Source organism: Meleagris gallopavo, chromosome 3 (genome assembly GCF_905368555.1).
Source record: "Meleagris gallopavo chromosome 3, MGAL_WU_HG_1.1, whole genome shotgun sequence".
Classification (NCBI taxonomy): Eukaryota; Metazoa; Chordata; class Aves; order Galliformes; family Phasianidae; genus Meleagris; species Meleagris gallopavo.
Window position 1 is genome coordinate 48,888,990 of NC_139406.1, and position 19,062 is coordinate 48,908,051.

The 19,062-nt window shown below is 40.8% G+C and overlaps 1 protein-coding gene across 5 annotated transcripts in view; it reads right to left on the reverse strand.

Moving 5' to 3' along the window:
* OSBPL1A (oxysterol binding protein like 1A) overlaps positions 1–19,018 on the reverse strand; it is a 72,997-nt gene extending 53,979 nt beyond the window's left edge. Inside the window, exons 1-13 of one of the 5 annotated variants that reach the window (XM_085220897.1) lie at positions 18,862–19,018; positions 14,540–14,662; positions 10,167–10,252; positions 8,747–8,821; positions 7,486–7,597; positions 6,307–6,392; positions 4,623–4,767; positions 3,729–3,796; positions 3,598–3,642; positions 2,925–2,998; positions 2,779–2,842; positions 1,626–1,727; positions 97–222 (exon numbers count right to left, since the gene is read on the reverse strand). In XM_085220897.1, coding sequence (XP_085077023.1) covers positions 97–222; positions 1,626–1,727; positions 2,779–2,842; positions 2,925–2,998; positions 3,598–3,642; positions 3,729–3,796; positions 4,623–4,767; positions 6,307–6,392; positions 7,486–7,597; positions 8,747–8,821; positions 10,167–10,252; positions 14,540–14,660 — 1,104 coding nt within the window. In that variant the 5' untranslated portion in view covers positions 14,661–14,662; positions 18,862–19,018. Of the gene's footprint in view, positions 1–96; positions 223–1,625; positions 1,728–2,778; positions 2,843–2,924; positions 2,999–3,597; positions 3,643–3,728; positions 3,797–4,622; positions 4,768–6,306; positions 6,393–7,485; positions 7,598–8,746; positions 8,822–10,166; positions 10,253–14,539; positions 14,663–15,047; positions 15,172–18,290; positions 18,433–18,759 lie in introns of those variants that run through there. The other 4 variants (XM_085220896.1, XM_010708836.4, XM_085220899.1 and 1 more) reach the window with 4 other exon arrangements.
* Positions 19,019–19,062: the final 44 nt, after the last annotated feature.

Consider the following 19,062-nt stretch of genomic DNA (forward strand, 5'->3'; position numbering starts at 1 on the left):
AATTTCGACCAAAAGTACACTGAAGTATCCCTGCATGGAATAGCACTAGTCTACCATTGCCTAAATGCATGAGACAAGTAAGTATTCAGTACATACTTTCAGTGTTTCTTGTAGGTCTGTAACAGATACTGAATCATCTTCCTCATCATCGCTACTCAGCTGCTCCTGTGTGCAGTAGTGAGTGCTGTATGCAGAGTGGTCTTCTATTGCTTCTAGCCAACTCTGATCAGAAAAACAAAGTTAAAAACATTTCAAAGGTCATCCCTGGAAGGCAGCAGCATAAACGTAAAGAAAAAAAAGTGTTCTATTGATGTAATATATTCATTAGTAAAATGAGACATTAACAAGTTGAAAAGAAACTACAAAAAGTTACAATTTATTCAAGAGAAGTTACAACATGCTCAGACTGCTACTAGGACTTAACTGATCATACTCAGTACAAATGCCTACCACCTCCAAGTCTGTCCAAATTCACACATGTCACATCAACTAATAAAAGACTATAGGGAATGTATCTTATGCCTTTGGTTCTCTGTTCAGACATCAAGATCCCTGTGACAATGTCATGCAGAAGGCAGCTGCTTACAAAACTTCAGGTACTGCCATAACTAAGAGGTAGATTCTTTTCCTGTTCATAGAATTACAGAGAGGTTGAAATTAGAAGGGACCTCTGGAAGTCACATGGTCCAAGCTCCCTGCTCAAGCAGTATCACCTATAGCAGGCTGACCCAAAGACCATATTCAGGCAGCTTCTGAATATCTCCAAGGATCAAGACCCCACAATCACTCCAGGCAATCAGTGCCAGTGCTCCATCACTATGTTATTTATTTAAAGATCTTCAGTTGTATTTCAGTTTGTGCTCATTGCCTCTTGTCCTGGCACTGAACAGAACCTCTCTCTGTCCTCTGTGTGCTCTATCTTCAGATATTTACAGATATGACAAGACCCCTCTCCCCACCAGTCTCCCCCAGGCTGAACAATCCCAGCTCCCTCAGCCTCTCCCCACAAAAGAGCTACTCCAGTCCCTTTAATCATTGTAGTGGCCCTCTACTGGGCTGTCTCCAGTATATCCCTATGCCTCTCCAAGTGGGGACTCAGAACTGGGCACAATATTCCAGATGCCTTCACCCTCACTTACCTCTGGTTAGTAACCTACAGAAGTGCAGTAGTAACTTCACTACAAAAATCCCTACAAACAAAAAGTTATTCAACTGTTTCAGATCAAATTTTTTTTTTTAATATCATTCATCTAGGAGACCAGCTAGAGTAGAATGTATCAAGCATTCTTTTATTTGAGAATAACAAAGTATGACAAAAAGAACAACAGAACAAAGTTACAGTAGAAATCTATCAGATGGAGAAGTTAAAGAGAAAGTTAACCTACAAATCATATTACAAGCATGAGATTGGAAAATAATTGGAAACTAATTTTAAAGGTGACAATATGCCAATTTTTGCAACATAATCTATGGTCATGCTAAAATATTCAATATATACATTTACATTACCAAGTCCTGAAAGACACCAAATCTGCCACTAATGCATCCATAGCTAGCTGTATGCAAATTGTTTACATTATAGAAATTATTACATCTTAAGGCCTTTGATAAAGGTTCATTATTACCTCTCTAGTATGAGATGGAAGATTGTTTTTAGGGATCTTGAAACGATGAACTGTGTCATCAAAACACCTGACAGAAAAGAAGCAACTGTCTGTAGATTTTACCTAAAGCAATGGAGAAAAGGGACAAAATGAGTGTAATACATCAGTTAGAAAACTGTTTCTTAAGAGAAGGTAAGGCTGAGGAATTACTGTAACTCAAAAGTTTTTGCCTCAGATTTGAGGCAAACTAGGTAAAGTTTTACAAAAAGCTTTCTTAGAATAATTTTGCAGAGTATAAAAAGTGCAGTCTTCTACTTCATGAATGAAAAGACAGAGGTTCTTTACGTCAAGATAATATATTTGCAGAGTACCACCTGATTCAGACATCTCAGCAATGATGCAAAGCTATCAAATTTGAGGAATTTGTAAGGTATAGAAAGGCAAGAATGATTTTTTATACAAGAGCATGAGTAACAGAGCTCGTGGCGCCAGTTCATAGAACAAGGACATGTTAGCTCTATAAAAAGCACTGAGATTATCCTAAATGCATCCCCCTTGAGAACTTCATCCTTCTGTGCAGTACACACCTTTCTTTTCCTCTCAAACACTCCAGTGGTCAGGAATTCTGAAATATTTCCTCCCAAGAGGTGGATTGTCACACCTACATATTCAGCCTAGTCTTCCCTCCATCCTTTCCCAAAAGGGATGCCCACAAGCATATCTGAATTGAAAGTGATTTGAAAAAACTTCTTAAGAACTCATCAGTTCCTTAACTGAGAAGATCAAATCACACATTCAGTTACAAATAGCATGTGATAGCTATGAGGAGGAGTTAGTTATTTGCTGTTCTCTATTACATGCTCTAAAATCACTGTTGTACACAACAATGTCTAAGGAGGCATGCTATCAGGAAGTCTTATACTCGTTTAAGTCCTCAAGACTTTGGAAAGAAGTGGAAGAGCTGAAAAGGCACATAGAATACTTTGTTTGACAAGAATCATTGTTTCTTGCAACAGCACAAGCCTTTTTTCTTAATTATTATTAGTAATAATAGACATGCTTAGCAATCTAGCTGAAGTTTTCATTAAGTATAGAACACCACCACCACCAAAAAAAAAACAACAAAAAAAACACCATCAAAAGCAGGAATTACAGGTCTTAATTCACTTCCTACCGTGCACACAGCTTGTGTTAGATGCTTGCATCCCTGACGATGCTCATTATTTACTGCATCAGCTCTTTGAAAGAAAAAGAGATTTAATAACATGAAGATGGGAATTATTTAAATTTACTTATCAGAAATTCAAGCACAGAACTTACTGTCTTCGATACCAGGAAAGGACTCCATGCTCTAGTACTATCCAGTAAAGTCTCCAACCAAAAAATCGTGAGCTCTAAAGAAACCCGAACACAGGAACGGGTAAGCTTGACAACTGAAGAGTTACTTAAAAGCAATCAACGTTTTCCTTATGAGCTACAATTTTATGTGCTACATATCTTGGTGGTCATAACAATCTGAGAATACTTCCTTTTTTTAGAAATGTCTGAAGATGAAAGTTCTGCTGAGCCTGCTGTTCAGTAAGGACTGAAATACTAATTTATTTTTTAAATACTACAGGGATTGTTATTTATCATACAATTGTATTTTATAAGATCAAAAGAGAACAAAACACATTAAGATATTGAACTGTAGAATTTTACATCTCACAAACAGTTCCTTGTATTATATTTACGTGTGAATATATAGGAAAATTTACACAGAAGAAAACTTACAAAGGTCTGCAAAGATTAAAGATTAAGATCAGAGTGCCATAAATATAGCTACACTCAGACAGTCCATTTATAACTGATTCAGTATACTCAAGTAAAAAGTTATGTCATTTAACAAATGCATTATCGAAAGGCTCCCGCATTCAACAACTCTTAGTTAAGCATAGAAAATGACACACTTGGATATGTTATAAACTATTTTAGAAAAAGAAATAAGATATACCTTCCATAGGAGACCTTCGTATCGTCTCAGTGGTTTGTTGATAACCTGCAGAGAAATTAAAGCTTATATAGGAATGCTCCAAACTGACAGCCTGAGCAAGTGGCATTTTAAATGGGTATAAAAGTTCTTACCTTTCCGGTTTTACCTCCCAGTATTAGCTTCATTTCTGCACCTTGGGCTAGATCAAGGGGTGTCTGATCTGTTCAGTAACCAAGATGAGGCATGAGAATTTGATGCAAATAAACCTAAGTGCAATCAGCTTAAAATAACCACCCTGTATATATCCCATTAGTCCCACAGAGATTTAAGTTAGGGAGCATAAAACCCTAAGGAGCAGAAAATGCAAAAGTACTCTGTATTTCACTGCAATGAACTGCTCTACAAGAGTTCCACTGGCCACAGATAGGACCTTTGCTCTTAGCCATTTGTTTGTTTTTAACATTCAGCCATGTAAACCAGTTTTAAACATTCAGAAATATCAAAATAGAGGCATCGTTTATCAGATGACAAGTACAGTTTAAGTAACATCTGTATAAAGATTTCCTGGACATGCTTTCATTAGAAGCACTTTTCTGAAGGGTCACTTTTTCTGGGTCATGTCTTTAATTGTATCACTTTTATTACCAGTGTCCCAATGTTTGGTGTTTAGCGTTAAGAAAGCAAAAGCCATGAGTTTCTTCATGATTAAGATAGACAACACATAAACTTTATAGAAATAACCAAGCTAGGAATATAAAAGCTTGTATGGTAAATATTTTGCTGCAGTTTGTACACCTGCAATTTAGCCAGAGTTGGGCTTCCTATACTAGTGATGCAACGCTTGCAAGCACTCTCAGATTTTCTTTGAACAGAATCACAGAATAGCCTTGGGACATCAAGGATCATGAAACTCCAACCCCCCTGCCACAGGTAGAGCCACCAACCTCCCCATTTATTGGGCATTAAGTGGTAAGTAACATACCTTATGGAAGCTGTTAAGAGTAGACTGACACTTAACATTTTATACACTTTCATTTGGTACTCACCATTTTTATTTCTTATTTTAGGATCTGCTCCATTTTTTAGAAGTTTCAATGCGCAGTGTTTGTGAGCACGGTATGCTGCACAATGCAAAGGTGTGTTCCCCATCTGATCCACACAATTGATATCAGGCGGTTTGGGCTTGTTTAACTGGGAAAAAAAATAAAAAAAAAAAAAGGAGACTGGTTTGCATATCAGTTTTCCTCCCTCTCCAGATGTCACCTTCATCCTTTTTAAAGCTATCCATTCCTAACTAGAACACTTCAGCATAGGCCTGGCAATGAAGCAGGTACATAGCATGTTCTGAGAAGGACGAGCACTACAGCAGTCAAGGAAAGTGTTCAGCTATAGTAGGAGACTCCCTAGTTTTCTACATCCTATTCTCCTCTCACCCCTACTGCTCTGCTCAGAAGCTGTTAGCCTGCTAAGCTGCACAGTGCCAGAGAGAATTCTCCAGGACTGCAGTTCAGTCATCTACATTGCTGGCATAGCCCTTTCAGATTTTTGGCCCGAGCCAAGATTTACTGCTATTTGTGGAAGACTTCCAGGTACAGTCTGAAAGTTAGCACAGGCCAGTAGTAAATCCAAAATAAGTTTGTGTGGCCACCTAGTTTCAGAGAACAAGAATTTCATTAGGCAGAGTGGAAGGCCTGCCAGTCTTGGTGACACAGCTGTTCTGGGCTATTTAAAAGTTCCTACTACAGGCAGTCTGTTAAGAATGCAGTAGAACTGTTTGTATAAGTCTAACTAAGTGGAAACTGGAGATTAGAGTAACTGTGTGATTGAGACAAAAAAAGTCAGGAAGAGACAGCTTGCAGAAGTACAACCTCTTTAACAATGAAGTCTTAAATACTTGAGTTCCTAAGCACATGTTGGCTTTCAGAATCTCACATTTGTGCATTTTCCATAAAAGTAAATAGAACATTCAGACTGTTCTGATGCATTACCTTTTAAGACTAAGGAAGCCAATCAGGTGAAAAATATTTCACACTACACATCTTACTTCCAGGAGAATGTTGGCACTCTCAAAAATAACTTGATTTCAAGCACTAAAACAATCAAAATCCAATTTTATATGGTTCCCAGCAGCCCTGTAACCAACTGCTCTTCAAACAGGAGTTGGACTAGATGCTTTGCAGAGGCACCTTCCAACCTCAATTCTGTAATTCTTCTTCTCTAACCATGAAAGTCTCACAGTACCATCAGTTTAAATTACTACGAGCACACAGTAAAGTACATAAGAAGTTTAAGTGTTTCTCATCATGGAATTGTATTATGCAGATGAATGTTAAAAACAAGAAACTTCAGCTGTGATGGACAGTACTGACAAAGGCCTACTTCCAAGACTGAAAATAGAGGTCATACGACAGTGAAAACATATACTTGTAAAAATGACATTAAGGTATCCACAATAACAAGCTTGTGTCAGGAGATCCAGAACTATTACATCGGAATTTTTAACTATATGAAGACTACTTGGGAAACTAACATCAAAGATTTTGAAGGTTGCAAAACAATGGTTTTCAACAAAAATGCCTCAACATCTTACCTACACAATACAGTGCAGAGCACTCACTCTCTGAGGTCACAGCATTTCAAAATGTAAGGCCAAATGTCATGTTATTTGTACATTAGCGTTATGGCTTCAACCACTTGACAGTGAAGTATTAGAAGAACTTGAAATCTTACCAAAGCAGACAGTTTCCCTGTTTCCCCATCTCTTGCTGCTCCTAAGAGTTCTTCTTCCAGCTTCCTTTCTTGCGTCCTTTCAACTGCTGTTAAAAAAATAACATAGGATAAAATGTTATCTATATGAGACCCTACAGCTTCAAAGCCTGGAGAAGGAAAGAGGAAGCATTTCTAGTATTATTTATTTGGGATAGATAAAAGAGGGATATTTACTTAGAAAAGCCAGAGTCAGAGCAAAAATCTGATGTATAAAACTGTGATAGTTGAAAAGATGTGCAAGTGCATATACAAATACACACATACTTTCATTATTTTTATACACTTACAGCCCAACTACACCCTCTAGTAAAACAGAAAGCAGGAAAACTACATGTCAGCCCCATCAGATCTTCCTTGTGTTCCTCTCAGTTTCTCTTCTATTCCTCTCATCACTCAGAAGTTCTATTCTCCTCTAACAATCCAGCAGATCAGTACTGGAAAGGACTGTTAACTGTGCATTTGAATGGCAAATCAGAAGAGATCATCTTTTACCTACACAATCTGTTGCATAGGACACAGCACTTCAACAGTATTTAGGAGCAGTTCATAGTAATACCAGGAGGCAGCAGATCTTGAAATCTCCAAAACTATACATGCAAGTGCCTGTGCAAGTATTTGGACATTATCCCCCTCACTTTCAACACCTAAAAGATGGTAGAAGAAATATGGGGAAAGCTGTTTTGTTTCCATTCCACTCTTCATTTGGGGTAACTTTCAAGACTGCAACAACAGCAAGCTCTAAACTTGATCTAATACTAGGTCACCTTTGTTAAGGAGCAAAATTCTGAACAGTTTGCAATCCTGTTGACAAAGCCACTTAGTATTCTTGACTTCAGTTTTTCCTTTTCCAGGGTGCTACAGCTTTGACTGCTATATACCCGTTCAGAGCTGTAGCAAGGATTCAGCAGAACTGAAATATTTACTTGAATAATACTATCGGGATTTATAATACTTTACTCTCCAAATCATTTGCAGAAGTACCATAACAAATAATCCATCAGAACTTCAGGAAAAAAACTGAAGTTATTTCTAATGACAAAATGTGAAGAGAAAATTCAACTGAACTTCTGTAATTTGTCAGAAAAGAACAGCTTTTAGAAGGTACAACTGTTAAAAAAGTCTATAACCTATTAAAGTTACCTTCCAACATATTCCTTATGTCTTTATCATGAGTAACTTCTTTTGCTGTTTCTCCACTCCCATTAACAATAGAAGCATCAGCATTATACTGCAAGAGTAACATCACCACCTCCTGGAAAGGAATTTGAAAAAACATTGCTTATCTATTCCAGTTATGGTGAGGCCAGAATCCAGCTTTTGACATCCTGTAAGAAGAGCTGCAAAACTGTCTATCATCACTTACAAAAACAGGAAGGAATGTTTTAGAGAGGCTGAGGAGAGAATTAACTGTGACTTTCACTTCCACATTAGTCAGGCTGAGGAAGCTGATGGGAGTATGGCTGAACAGACTGACTCTTATTCAAAAACATGCCTGGGTAGCCAGTATAAATGCTGTATTTGATAGAAAAAAATAGTACCACTGGCTCTTGAGAAATCTTGTGATCAAACACTCACCCTTTCAGTAGAGCCAAAAGATTATCCACAGAGGTACTGCTAGACTGGGAATGATGGCAGGAAGCAGGGAACAGATCAAATTAGTCTCATACCACAGACCTGTAAGAAGCTCTCCAGTTCTAGTTTTCTATGGAGAAACTACACTTACAGACACCAAGTGGACCAATGTGTCCTAATTTACATTTTCAGCCCTTCAAAATATTAAAATACAGTAGTATCTCTCTAAGCAGATATGCATTTAGTTAAGAAGAACAATTCCTACTCTTCTTACTGCATCAGGCATACCAGGCACAAACACAGATTAACCTGTTTTACTTCAGCAGTACATGAGAGATTTTCTACACTGTTTTCCACACCGTAATTAACACCTGCAGCTACAGCAGTGCCATGCTTAAATGTTTCCTCTGGTGTACACAGCAAAAGCAGAGCACAGGCATCAGTTAGTTTAGCCACACAGCTGATGCACAGTGCATAGAAGACAAATACTACTACTTCTTTCTCTGTCTGCCAGCAACATTGTCACCAACAGCAGCTAAAAGAGATGTGACAAAGTATACCACAAAAACAACAACAACAAACCCAAATCAATACAGACCAGTCTTTTCCTGCCTTCAGGAAAGGAAGACATTTGTGCTATGTTTTTGTTTCGGACAGTTATAGCAGCTATGCAATGTGCCTTGTTCTTTTGAGCACACTGTACCAAAACAGATGACAGCAAGTCATTTTTAGAAACACACTGCAAAACAGCATTTTGAAATAAATCTTACTAGCTGGATTTCCTTTAACAAACCTATGGGTGAGGCTTCAAAAAGGCAACATGCTTTACCTTACGTCCTGTGAAAGCTGCACGATGGAGTGGAGTGTCTCCCATGTCATTCAGCACATTCACAACTGCACCAGCCTAAACAGCAAAAGCAAAAGATGTCTAAGTATCCCTCAAACAGGAACTGCACAGCTATTCTCTCTGATTAAATGGAGTGGGGAAAGACAGGACACCAGTACAGGTCTCATGGCAAATGAGATCGGAACTCTAATAGAACCATGCTGGAAACAAAGTATGTATGCAAGAGTCATAGCCAGAATTCTGTATATTGCTTCAAAAAGGAAAAGCTTCCTGTGCATATTTTCCCCCAGCCAGCTCTCTCTCTTTTGAGAACGTAGTAAACAGAAAATAAGCATAACAAATGAGCTTAATAATCTATAGGGATTTTTTGGTGTTTTTTGCTTTTTAATGTTGTTTTAAAACTCACTGAAAGTACTGGAATAGTAATGGAAAACGCACATACATATATATATTATAGGTGAATACATGCAGTAGCATCTGCCTCCTGGTTCTGCCAGATTAACAAATGGCAGTGTTTCTAGGCACCTATTGTGGCTCTTTCACCTGAAAACCCACGTCAGCATTAAGATGGTACCTATCTAAAAAAAAAAATAAAGAAAACACCATACTCAGCCAAAAATATCTCAAAACAAAGTGCAGACATGACTATGAAGAAAAAAATAGGTCAGTTTTACCACAAATCATAGAATCATAGAATGACTCAGTTTGGAAGGGAACTCAGGGATCATCATGTTCCAAACACCCTGCCACAAACAGGGCCACCAACCTCCAGATCTGGTACTATACCGGGCTGCCCAGGTCCCCATCCAACCTGGCCTTGAGCACCTCCGGGGACAGAGCACCCATAACCCTTCCAGGCAGCCTGTTCCAGTACCTTGCCACTATCTCTGTAAAGAACTTCCCCCTGACATCTAACCTAAACCTTCCCTCTTTTGAGCTTAAAACCATTCTCCCTTGTCCTATCACTGTCTACCCTTATAAAAAGTTGATTCCCCTCCTGTTTGTAATCCTCTCTTAAATAATGGAAGGCAAGATCAACAGTTTGTCATTTCAAAGACAGAAGAAAGAAAGAGTCGATCTACATTAACATATGCCTAGAGAAAAAAAAATGCCTACAAGTAACTCTGCACAGAACTCTGCAAACATTTCTATGCAAAATTTAAATTAGGTAACAGACTGCAGCACTTAAAACATTTTGCCCTTTCCTACAACACAGTAAGTGAAATTGCCTAAATAAAATACTTACATTTTTCAGGAAGATAACTTAGGCCCTTGAAACATTTGTATTATTACTATGAGATGCTGGCTTACTATATGCAGATATAAATAAATGAATAAATACAAAATGCTTTGAGAATAACAAAGTTTCCTGCCTTTTACACAGAGGTAAACAGAAATATACCTTCAGCAAATCCTCTACCACAACAGCATGTCCAAAGTAGCATGCAAGGTGAAGAGGTGTCCAACCCATATTAGATTTACTTCTTCCTAAGAGACACAAAACAGAATCAGTAAATTAAGTTTTGGTCACAAACAGCACAAAGATGTTGCCACGTGCATGAAGGTTTGCACATGTTCAAGTAACAGAAGAACAAGGAAGCTGAAAGCATCAATCATATGATCTAAGCTATTACGTGGTTTGAAAAGTAACCCATTTCAATCCACAAAGTCTTTCTTAAAGACAGTTTAAAAGTACAGTATGTCCTGGAGGATGGGCTGTATGATTAGAATTATACAATCACTCCTTAAAAAAATCAAGATATTAAAGCATTAGAAATTACTACTAAGTTGACAAAGTCCTGTTAATTTCCATTTACAATACTCAATTGTGTTATGAAAAGCTGGATTGTGCTTCGTTTTTACTAAGCATTCACACAGCATTTGGAGTGCCACCTAAAAGCTATCAGTCTTTTTGGAAGCAAAATTAAAAAATGAGGCATTAGAAAATGTTTTAAGTTACTGTGATCCTCATGTTGTTTCTTTTCATGCATCCTCAAGTGTTGAAGTTGGGAAGATGCATGGCTTAAATTTGTCACAAGGAGATAAGCCACTAGCCACAAAAAAAAAAATGCTGCCCTTTGGGGTTCATCATTCTCTTTCTGCTCTCATTTTACAAAATAACATTAGAATGCGGTGCATAGATGAAATAGTTTTCTATTTCTTGTAGTGGTTTCCAGCTAATATTTCTATCCTTCATTAGCTATTTCTTTCATTATTTGTTTCCTTTTTTTCCTCAGATCCTCCCACTGCTCCAGATTTAATTTTCCCCTCATTCCTTCCAGCCTACAGTTGTTTATGCCCTGCATGACCGATGGGCTCAAGTACCACAGAAGATAAACAATGTGGGGATGACCAACTCCGGGCCTACAAATACTGAATGACACAATAAATGGACATCATTCATCCCTCAGTCTAGTGGAACAAAAAGTTCTTCCAAACACAACAGAAAGGGGTCACACAATTAGTCCAAGATAGCCCTCAGTTTCAGTACTGAGGAGAGAATGCTGCTGCCAAGGAATCCAGTCATAAAAATTCAGAAACCTGTCCAGATTTGCAGTTCTCATCCAATAATGTGCCAGAAACCCTTGTTCTGCACTCACTCCACGTTTACACTTCTGCTGTATTTAAGAAGAATGAATAACATAGGTGGCCTTTGAAAGAACGACTGTTTTGGATGAAACCCTGGCTTGGTCTTGTTTTTATGCAGGGTATCTTCCTTTAATGCTGGTGAGCTGAGAAAACTGGAAATGGGAATTCACATCATTCAGCTAGATTATCGTCAAGCACATCTTGCTTATCTGCAAGCACTGACTGGCCAGAACCCAGCCACAGCACAACTAGTATGCAAAGTCTGAGTTTGTACTCCCCCCTTTCCTCCTGTCTGACACCTGGATGTTTGGCAACACTGTTGTTAGACTTTGTGTTGCGCATCTAGAGTACAGCTTCGGAACACCAGACATTTTTTCCAAGATGTTGAAGGTAGGCTTTCACACCCAGGCACAGAAATCTCTCAGACTTGAGTCTTCCAAGGCACGCTCAGAAGAAGTTTACACTGCCTCCTGCACAGCCACCCACCTGCTCTAGATGTACTTCATTCCTGTTAGCCAAGCATCATTGCATTAGCTCCTGAAGGAACCGCTACAGCACTGAAGACCATCCCTATATCCTGACTTTCAAGGGAGAACTGTAATTATCCAGAAGGCACTGACAGAAGCACAAGAGACAAAGTAAAAGAGAGATTTAGGGCTGTGTTTTAGATGATTATCATGTAGTTGTCTAATTACTATCCAGTATTACCCAACAGATTGGGATTTATAGCAATACACAGTAGTTTTGGTAATGAGGAGACAGTGGAGGCTATCAGAATCCAATTTGTTTTAGACTATTTCCAACAGGGTACTCCACTGGAAGAGAGTGAATTGAAAGAGGGTTTCCAAAAAGTGACTACAGAAGAAGAGAGATTCAACTCTGAGGTATCACACAACCAGAACAGTTTCTACAAAGAGCATTTTAGTGGCACTTCTCCCCTCTAATTTAAAAGAATCAGAACATAAGAGATTTCACTGCATACAGATTTCATATTCAGATTTATTCTCTTTTTTTTTTTTTTTACACACAAAGAATCTCTAACACATTCCCTCTAGTTTCACAGACATTAGCTAGCCTGTATTAGTTGGCTAGCCATGCCTTGCTGAACTAAAGGATAAACAGCTAAGCATCTTCTATCATAGAATCACAGAATGGTTTGGGTTGGAGGAGATCTTAAAGCCCACCCAGTTCCAGCCCCTGATGTGGGCAGGGCTGTCCCCACTAGATCAAGCTGCCCAGGGCCCCATCCAACCTGGCTTGGAACGTGTCCAGCGACAGGGCATCCACAGCTTCTCTGGGCAGCAGTGCCAACACCTCACTGCCCTCTGACTAAAGAATTTTTTCGTATCATCTAACCTTCATTCTCCCTTCTTTTAGTTTAAAACCGTTCCCTCTTGTCCTATCACTATCTACCCACGTAAAAAGTCAGTCCTTCTCCTGTTTACAAAGCCCCCTTCAAGCACTAAAAGGCTGCAATGAGGTCTGGGAGTTTTCTCCAAGCTAAACAATCCCAGTTCCCTCAACCTTTCTTCATAGAGGAGGTGCTCCAGCCCTTTGACCATCTTCATGGATCCGCTCCAACAGCTCCACATCCTCTCTGTGGTGGGCCCTAGATCTGGACACAGTACTCCAGATGGGACCTTACAGGAGCAGAGTAGAGAGGGACAGTCACTTCCCTGTCCCTGCTGGTCCTCCGCTCTTTTCATGCAGCCCATGATACAGTTATCTCCCTTTATTAGTTCAATCTCCTCTACCCACCTACTGACTTTCACAATACTAACAACTCAACTTTGAGCAGAAATATTGACTAGAGAGAAATATGTCTGACACACTACAGGGCTGCATATTATACCATTTCATTGTGTTTTCTTCACTTTAGATTATGCTTAAGAACATACCTGAGAAGCTTTTCTAAGCACAAAAGAATTCAGCAACTTATTTTTCAGTGTAGAACAAAGTTTAAGATGGTTGGTTTTGTTTTTATATTCTAGCTGTTTACACACTACCACTATTAGCAGAGAACATAGTTGTGAGGAATGAGGATTCTATCTCATCTCGTGCCTAGCTTCCTTTTAAATTATGAACTAGCTCCCTAATGATGAAGCACAAAGGGTCTGGATTTTATACACAACACGTTTTTCTGAGATGGGCACATTAACTACTGGAAAAACACAGTTTTTGAGTTTTCAAACAAATGGATGAGTAAACTGATGATTAAGAACTAGAGCTAAGAAAGCAACAGTTTGTTTGGATAACAGCTTTTCCTGCTCTCTAGGGCCAGGTGTTCTTTTGTTATGGCTGAAAGCTAGCACAGCTGCTTTCTTCTCCATCTGTGTGTAGAACTATTGTCTCAGCTCTCCCAACAGTTAAACAATGAAATACCAGCCTGTGTAAAAAGAGTGAGATATACATTCACTTTTTTGAAGCAACCAGAAACACACTCAGGTAAAGAAACATAAAGCTACTAAATGAATAAAGAAATAGAGCATTCTGCTACTGCTGGCAAGCTTGCTAATCCAGACCGTTTGAAATTTTAACACTCAGTAAGCAAACTGCTTAGCTGTAACTGTTAGCTATGCACATGCAGAATTTTAATACTGGCCAAAGACTCAGACACAGATAACTGGCAGTTTTACTTTCTTTCCCCAAGAGACTTCGTGTACTGCTAACTGCAAAACCTGTATGTTTATCCCAAACATTCTCACATGTGGCAAGAAATGTTGCTGCTGTTACTACACAGGGATGAAACGCAGGCTTAAAAATCCTATCTAGCAGAGCAAATACAGTACCTGATCAGTAGCCTTCACGGAGACTCCATACCTCCCTGAACCATCCCCTGGCACCATGGTCTGTTTTATTTACCATTATAAAGCTTCAAAGTTGGTATAAGCTTGAATATAGGCAGAAAGAGATACCAATTCTTTTATCTTGTTGACATTTTATCTCCTGTGGATTACTCAGAGAGTTTATGTACATTTTTCTGTACTCTGTTTTTATGCTCTCTACCCTACAGTATCCTCTCTACCTAAGTACAGCCTTAAGAGTCAAGGGGTAAAAACACTTGTATCAGTGTTTTACATTAATCTATTGGGTATTCCAAAGAAAGCAGGGTTATACTATTAGTGACAATTCCTCTATCTGTAGCTTTAGCAGTGAGTTCACAACCATTTGAGGAGGGCTACTAACCTTTACAGTTGATGTCGAAGATTATTTCTCCTTTGCTCATGGTATCCAACAGCTGCTTAACTTCTTCAGCATTTCCATTTCTAGCATCATGGAGAAGCTGCTGTTCTGCTTCGGTACTCATCTCTAATAAAAAAGAATCAATTTTACAATGTCTTATGTGCTATAAGATATTGCTTAATATTATTTCTCTTTTCTCCCTTAAATAGCATGAGAAAGACTATTTCCTATGTGGAGCACATTTACTGCACAAGCTGTTCTTAATTGTCCAGTTATGCCACTAAGAAGCATTAAAATTCTTCGTATTAGCAAAGAACTTAAGCTTTTCAGAGGGAACATGGAGAAGGAGAAATGTACACGTTTTAGACCAGGTATGTCTTCAGAATTACAGTAAAAGAACTCAAGTTTTCAAAGCAGCCTCAGAAGACATTGATGCAGTATGCCATTTGTTGCTCTTAAAAACTGCAGTAAAAGAAAATGTTGCCCAAATTAAGTGTCTCCAGTTCAGTACCTTCAGCTGACACACAGAGATTACCAGAGCCTGTAGAATCAAAATTCCTATTCAGTTAATGATTGCAAAGAATACAACAAGCCTAACATAGTCAGTTTTCCTATAGCGGCAGAAGTTTTGATCAGATCTGCGTGTTTATGCTCTGCTGCCTTGGAGAGGCAGCTTGACTGCACCACGTGCTCTCAGAGCTAAAACACAAGCAGGGAGCTCCTGCGCTATGGTAAAATGGGAAAGCACTCAGCAAGAAAAGACGGTGAGAACACTGCATAAGCAATCAAAAGCCTCTAACAGCAACAGATCTTGTTAATATAAGAGACAGAAAAAGAGAAATCTCCAGCAGGATAGATTGCCAAATGGCCAGCAAAGCAGAGAAGAGTCTTCCTCTATCTTTCGCTCAATCAGCAAGGGGAGGAGGAGGGAATCCGTTTTCAGATGAGGGCCAAAGACTAAGCAAGACCATTTTAGCACATTTCAGAACAGACTGGATTAATCTCCTGCAAACTACTGCAGACACAACATACAACCACCCCTCCAACACTGTTTAAACAATACTCTTGTTGGTGCCTGCTTATCAGTCCTGCTAGCAAAAACAGCATTAGTACTTCTAGAAATCCTTCAAGCCCTAAAGCTATCTTCTGCTTTAAACAGGAGCCTATCCACTTGCTGACGCATCACAGCAGTTGCTGTTAGTAGGACAGCATGGTTTTCTCCAGTGAATTGGTTCTACCTGTGTCCAGCGGAAGATCAAAATCAAACATGTTAATGCATTATCATTCGCATAATGCATTATATAATAATTATATCGTGCACATATAAGCAATGCTTTTTCTGAAGCAATGCTATACCACATCAATGGGACACAGAGACAGAGCTCATTGCTCATTTTGCTGGCTCATTTTGCTGGCTCTGGGAAAGAGGAGGGACAGGGAGAGAGAAGCAAAGCAAAGCTCATCTTTCATTTCCCCCCTCCTCCCCCAGTATCTCTTCAGCAATCTCTCAAATATATTAGATGACAGGGAGTAATGACAGGATTATATTTCTCTCATTTGTCAACATCCCACGCACACTGCAGGAAGAAAAAGTATTTCACTTCCAACACATTAAAAATCTGTGGCTTCCATTTAGTATCAATGAGAAGGAAGGAAGAAAAGACTGCTTGGGAAGGGAACCAAGAAACCGATCCAAATACACAACTCTTGCATGCAGTAAGGCCAGTTATGTGCATGAGCAGAATGTTAAGCAGCTTAAGATACACAGAAAGCTGAATCACTTGGTAAAACTACTTATGTGATTTCCCCCCACAAATAGGCACTGGATTTAAGTTGCTGTGACTTGTTTGTACTCTTACTGCAAATATGGTACGGCAGATAAAAAAGATCTGTGTGCTTTGCTGTTTCACTGCTCAGGCCAAATCTCCAATTTCAAATACACTTTGTAAGACTGAAGTATGCAGTCATGCAGAAGAATGACTGTCTGGATATTAGTCATAGTTAGAAGGATCATTCATAGGAAACTGTTCCTACTACTGGGGCTAGAAAGTGAATCTGCATGCAGCTACTTACTAGATAAGTGATACAGAACCTCAAGTTTAGCTAGCAAGCTAAATTAAGTGCCTAAATGAAGCTGGCAGCAAAGGGACTCTTTTCAGAACTTAGCATCATCCCAACACTGTTTTAAGCAATATGATTTGCTGCTTAATGGAGATGAGCAACTGCCAGGGGAATTTTGAGCGACAAGCTGAGAGTACTGAAAGAAATCAATACAGAGGCATTCAAGCTGCATGTGCTTGCAATTTCATTTCTTGTGTCTGCATCCAACTGCAGAAAGGTTTATTGGTTGGCCACACAGCCTGCATCAAATCAGCTCCAAAATCCTCACCGACTGGCTTCAAAGTAGCGGGATAGATGGCCAGTACCAAGGCAAAACTTAAGAGTTTAATTTGGATTTATTAGTCATACAATACTACTCACAGGTTAATTTATATGCAGTGTGCTGCCTGTATGCAAACCTACCAGCCACTTCAGAGAGCTGACATCTGCTCATACTCAGATGCTGCCATCATTAGCTCATTTCATTCATCAGCAGATACAAGTTACACTGCCTTTCATGGCTCATCTTTATGCCTGGTACTGCTGAAAAGCCCTGTGCACCAGTCTCTACAGTCACTGCTACACCCTAAGAAAATAACACAAGAAGAACATAATATTGAGTGCTTCCTATATAACTGAGATGTGACTGTGAGGCACTTGTGTTGAACTCATTACCAACCAAGCAGTAACTGATTGCTAATTTAATCTTATCCTTCAAGAATATGTAAAGAATAACACTTAAGATGCTCTGTTTTACCTTCCTCTATAATCCTATGCCAGAGCAATCCTCTCCCTTGATTACAGCCTTCACAGAAGGGCTGTTTGTCCCCACGCCACAAGAGCCCAGGCTACCACTCTGCTTGCGTGCCTGCTTAGTAAGGAGTTCCTTAAGATATCTAACCATGAAAAACCACCTGATAGCTGCTGGTATAGGAAACACAGTTACTCATCTGCTAGAAGAATCCAAGCAAAAACAACAACAACAACAACAAAAACCCACAAGCAGCAAAAAAAGGACCAACTCTGCCCAATTTAAGGCTCTGAGTCAGCAGAACAACATAGGAACCTTTCAATTCATGAATCCTCTTCTATCATTATTCTAGTATTTTTCTATCATCGTTCTACTTATTCTATAGGGTGGTGAGGCACAGCTGCTCAGATATGGTGCCCCATCCCTGGAGGTGCTCAAGGCCAGGCTGGATGGGGCCCTGGGCAGCTGAGCTGCTGGGTGGCAGCCCTGCCCATGGCACGGGGTGGGACTGGGTGAGTTTTGAGGTCCCTTCCAACTGAAGTCATTCTGCGGTTTTCTGGTAGTAGGACAAGCAGTATGGCCAACCGCAGGTATGCTGGCTGCTGTTTCAGGAGATCTCCCTTTAGCAGTAAAAACCAGACTCCTGCAGGAAGATCCTCACATGTCCCAGTAGGCGCACCACAGAGCGATGCTGTAAAGGGAGCAAAAATGCACCAAACCACACTGACAGACAGAACCTGCCAGTGGGCCCACGCCGAGCGTCTCGGCTGCTTTAACCTCCAGTCAGCGGGATGAACACGCTTCCACCACACGGCCTCATGGCGCTCCATGTGCCAGCAGTGCCTTGCTGAAGGACCATCTCTGCCAGGCAGACAGCCACTAGCACGGACACACAACACATACCTGTTCCACGCTCTCGCTGAGGCGCCGAGCCGAGCCCAGCCCAGTTCCCAGGCACCCCCGGCGGCCCACTGCGTGCACCCAGCTATCAAAGACCTTCTTCCAGCCCAAGAGACCCGAATGGGGTTTATGACAAGCACGGGACCTACAAAAAGCACTTACAGACAACGAGAACTTCAGCAGTCCCCCCCCTACAGTCCTTCGCTTACATACAGAACCGAGCCTTCTGGCGGGCCAGCACCACCCTTCCTGCGGCCGGCCGGCCGGCTGGCCTGCCTGCCCTGAGGACACCCGTGAAGGCGATAACGGCGGCAACGACGCAGCTGAAGCGCACCGCGGAAGAAAACGCAGCCGGGCCGCGCGGGCCGACCTGCCGCTGCCGCCCCCCTCAGCGCTCCGCTCCTCGCCGCCGCTGCCCGCCCCACACGCGCTACATACAAACGCACGGACAGACGCCCCCAACGCCCCTCACCCGCTCTGCCATACACGCCGGCCTCGCGCGTGACCGGCCCCGCGGCCGCTCCCTCACCGCCGCGCAAGGCGGGCGCCGCTCCGCCCCCAGCCTGCCGCCTACCCCTCAGCGCCGGTGGGATCGCTCCGCGGGCCTAGAGCCGGCGAGGCTGCCTGCAAGCCGTGTGAGGGGCTGGGAAAGGGTAGGCGTAGTTGTGTGCCCTCTCGTTGTGTCAGAAACTCGGTAGCGACCGCCCTTCCCAGCGAGGGAGGGTGGAGTGCTGCGGCCTCGGGGCTGCTTGAAAACAGGAGGCGGGCGGTTGTG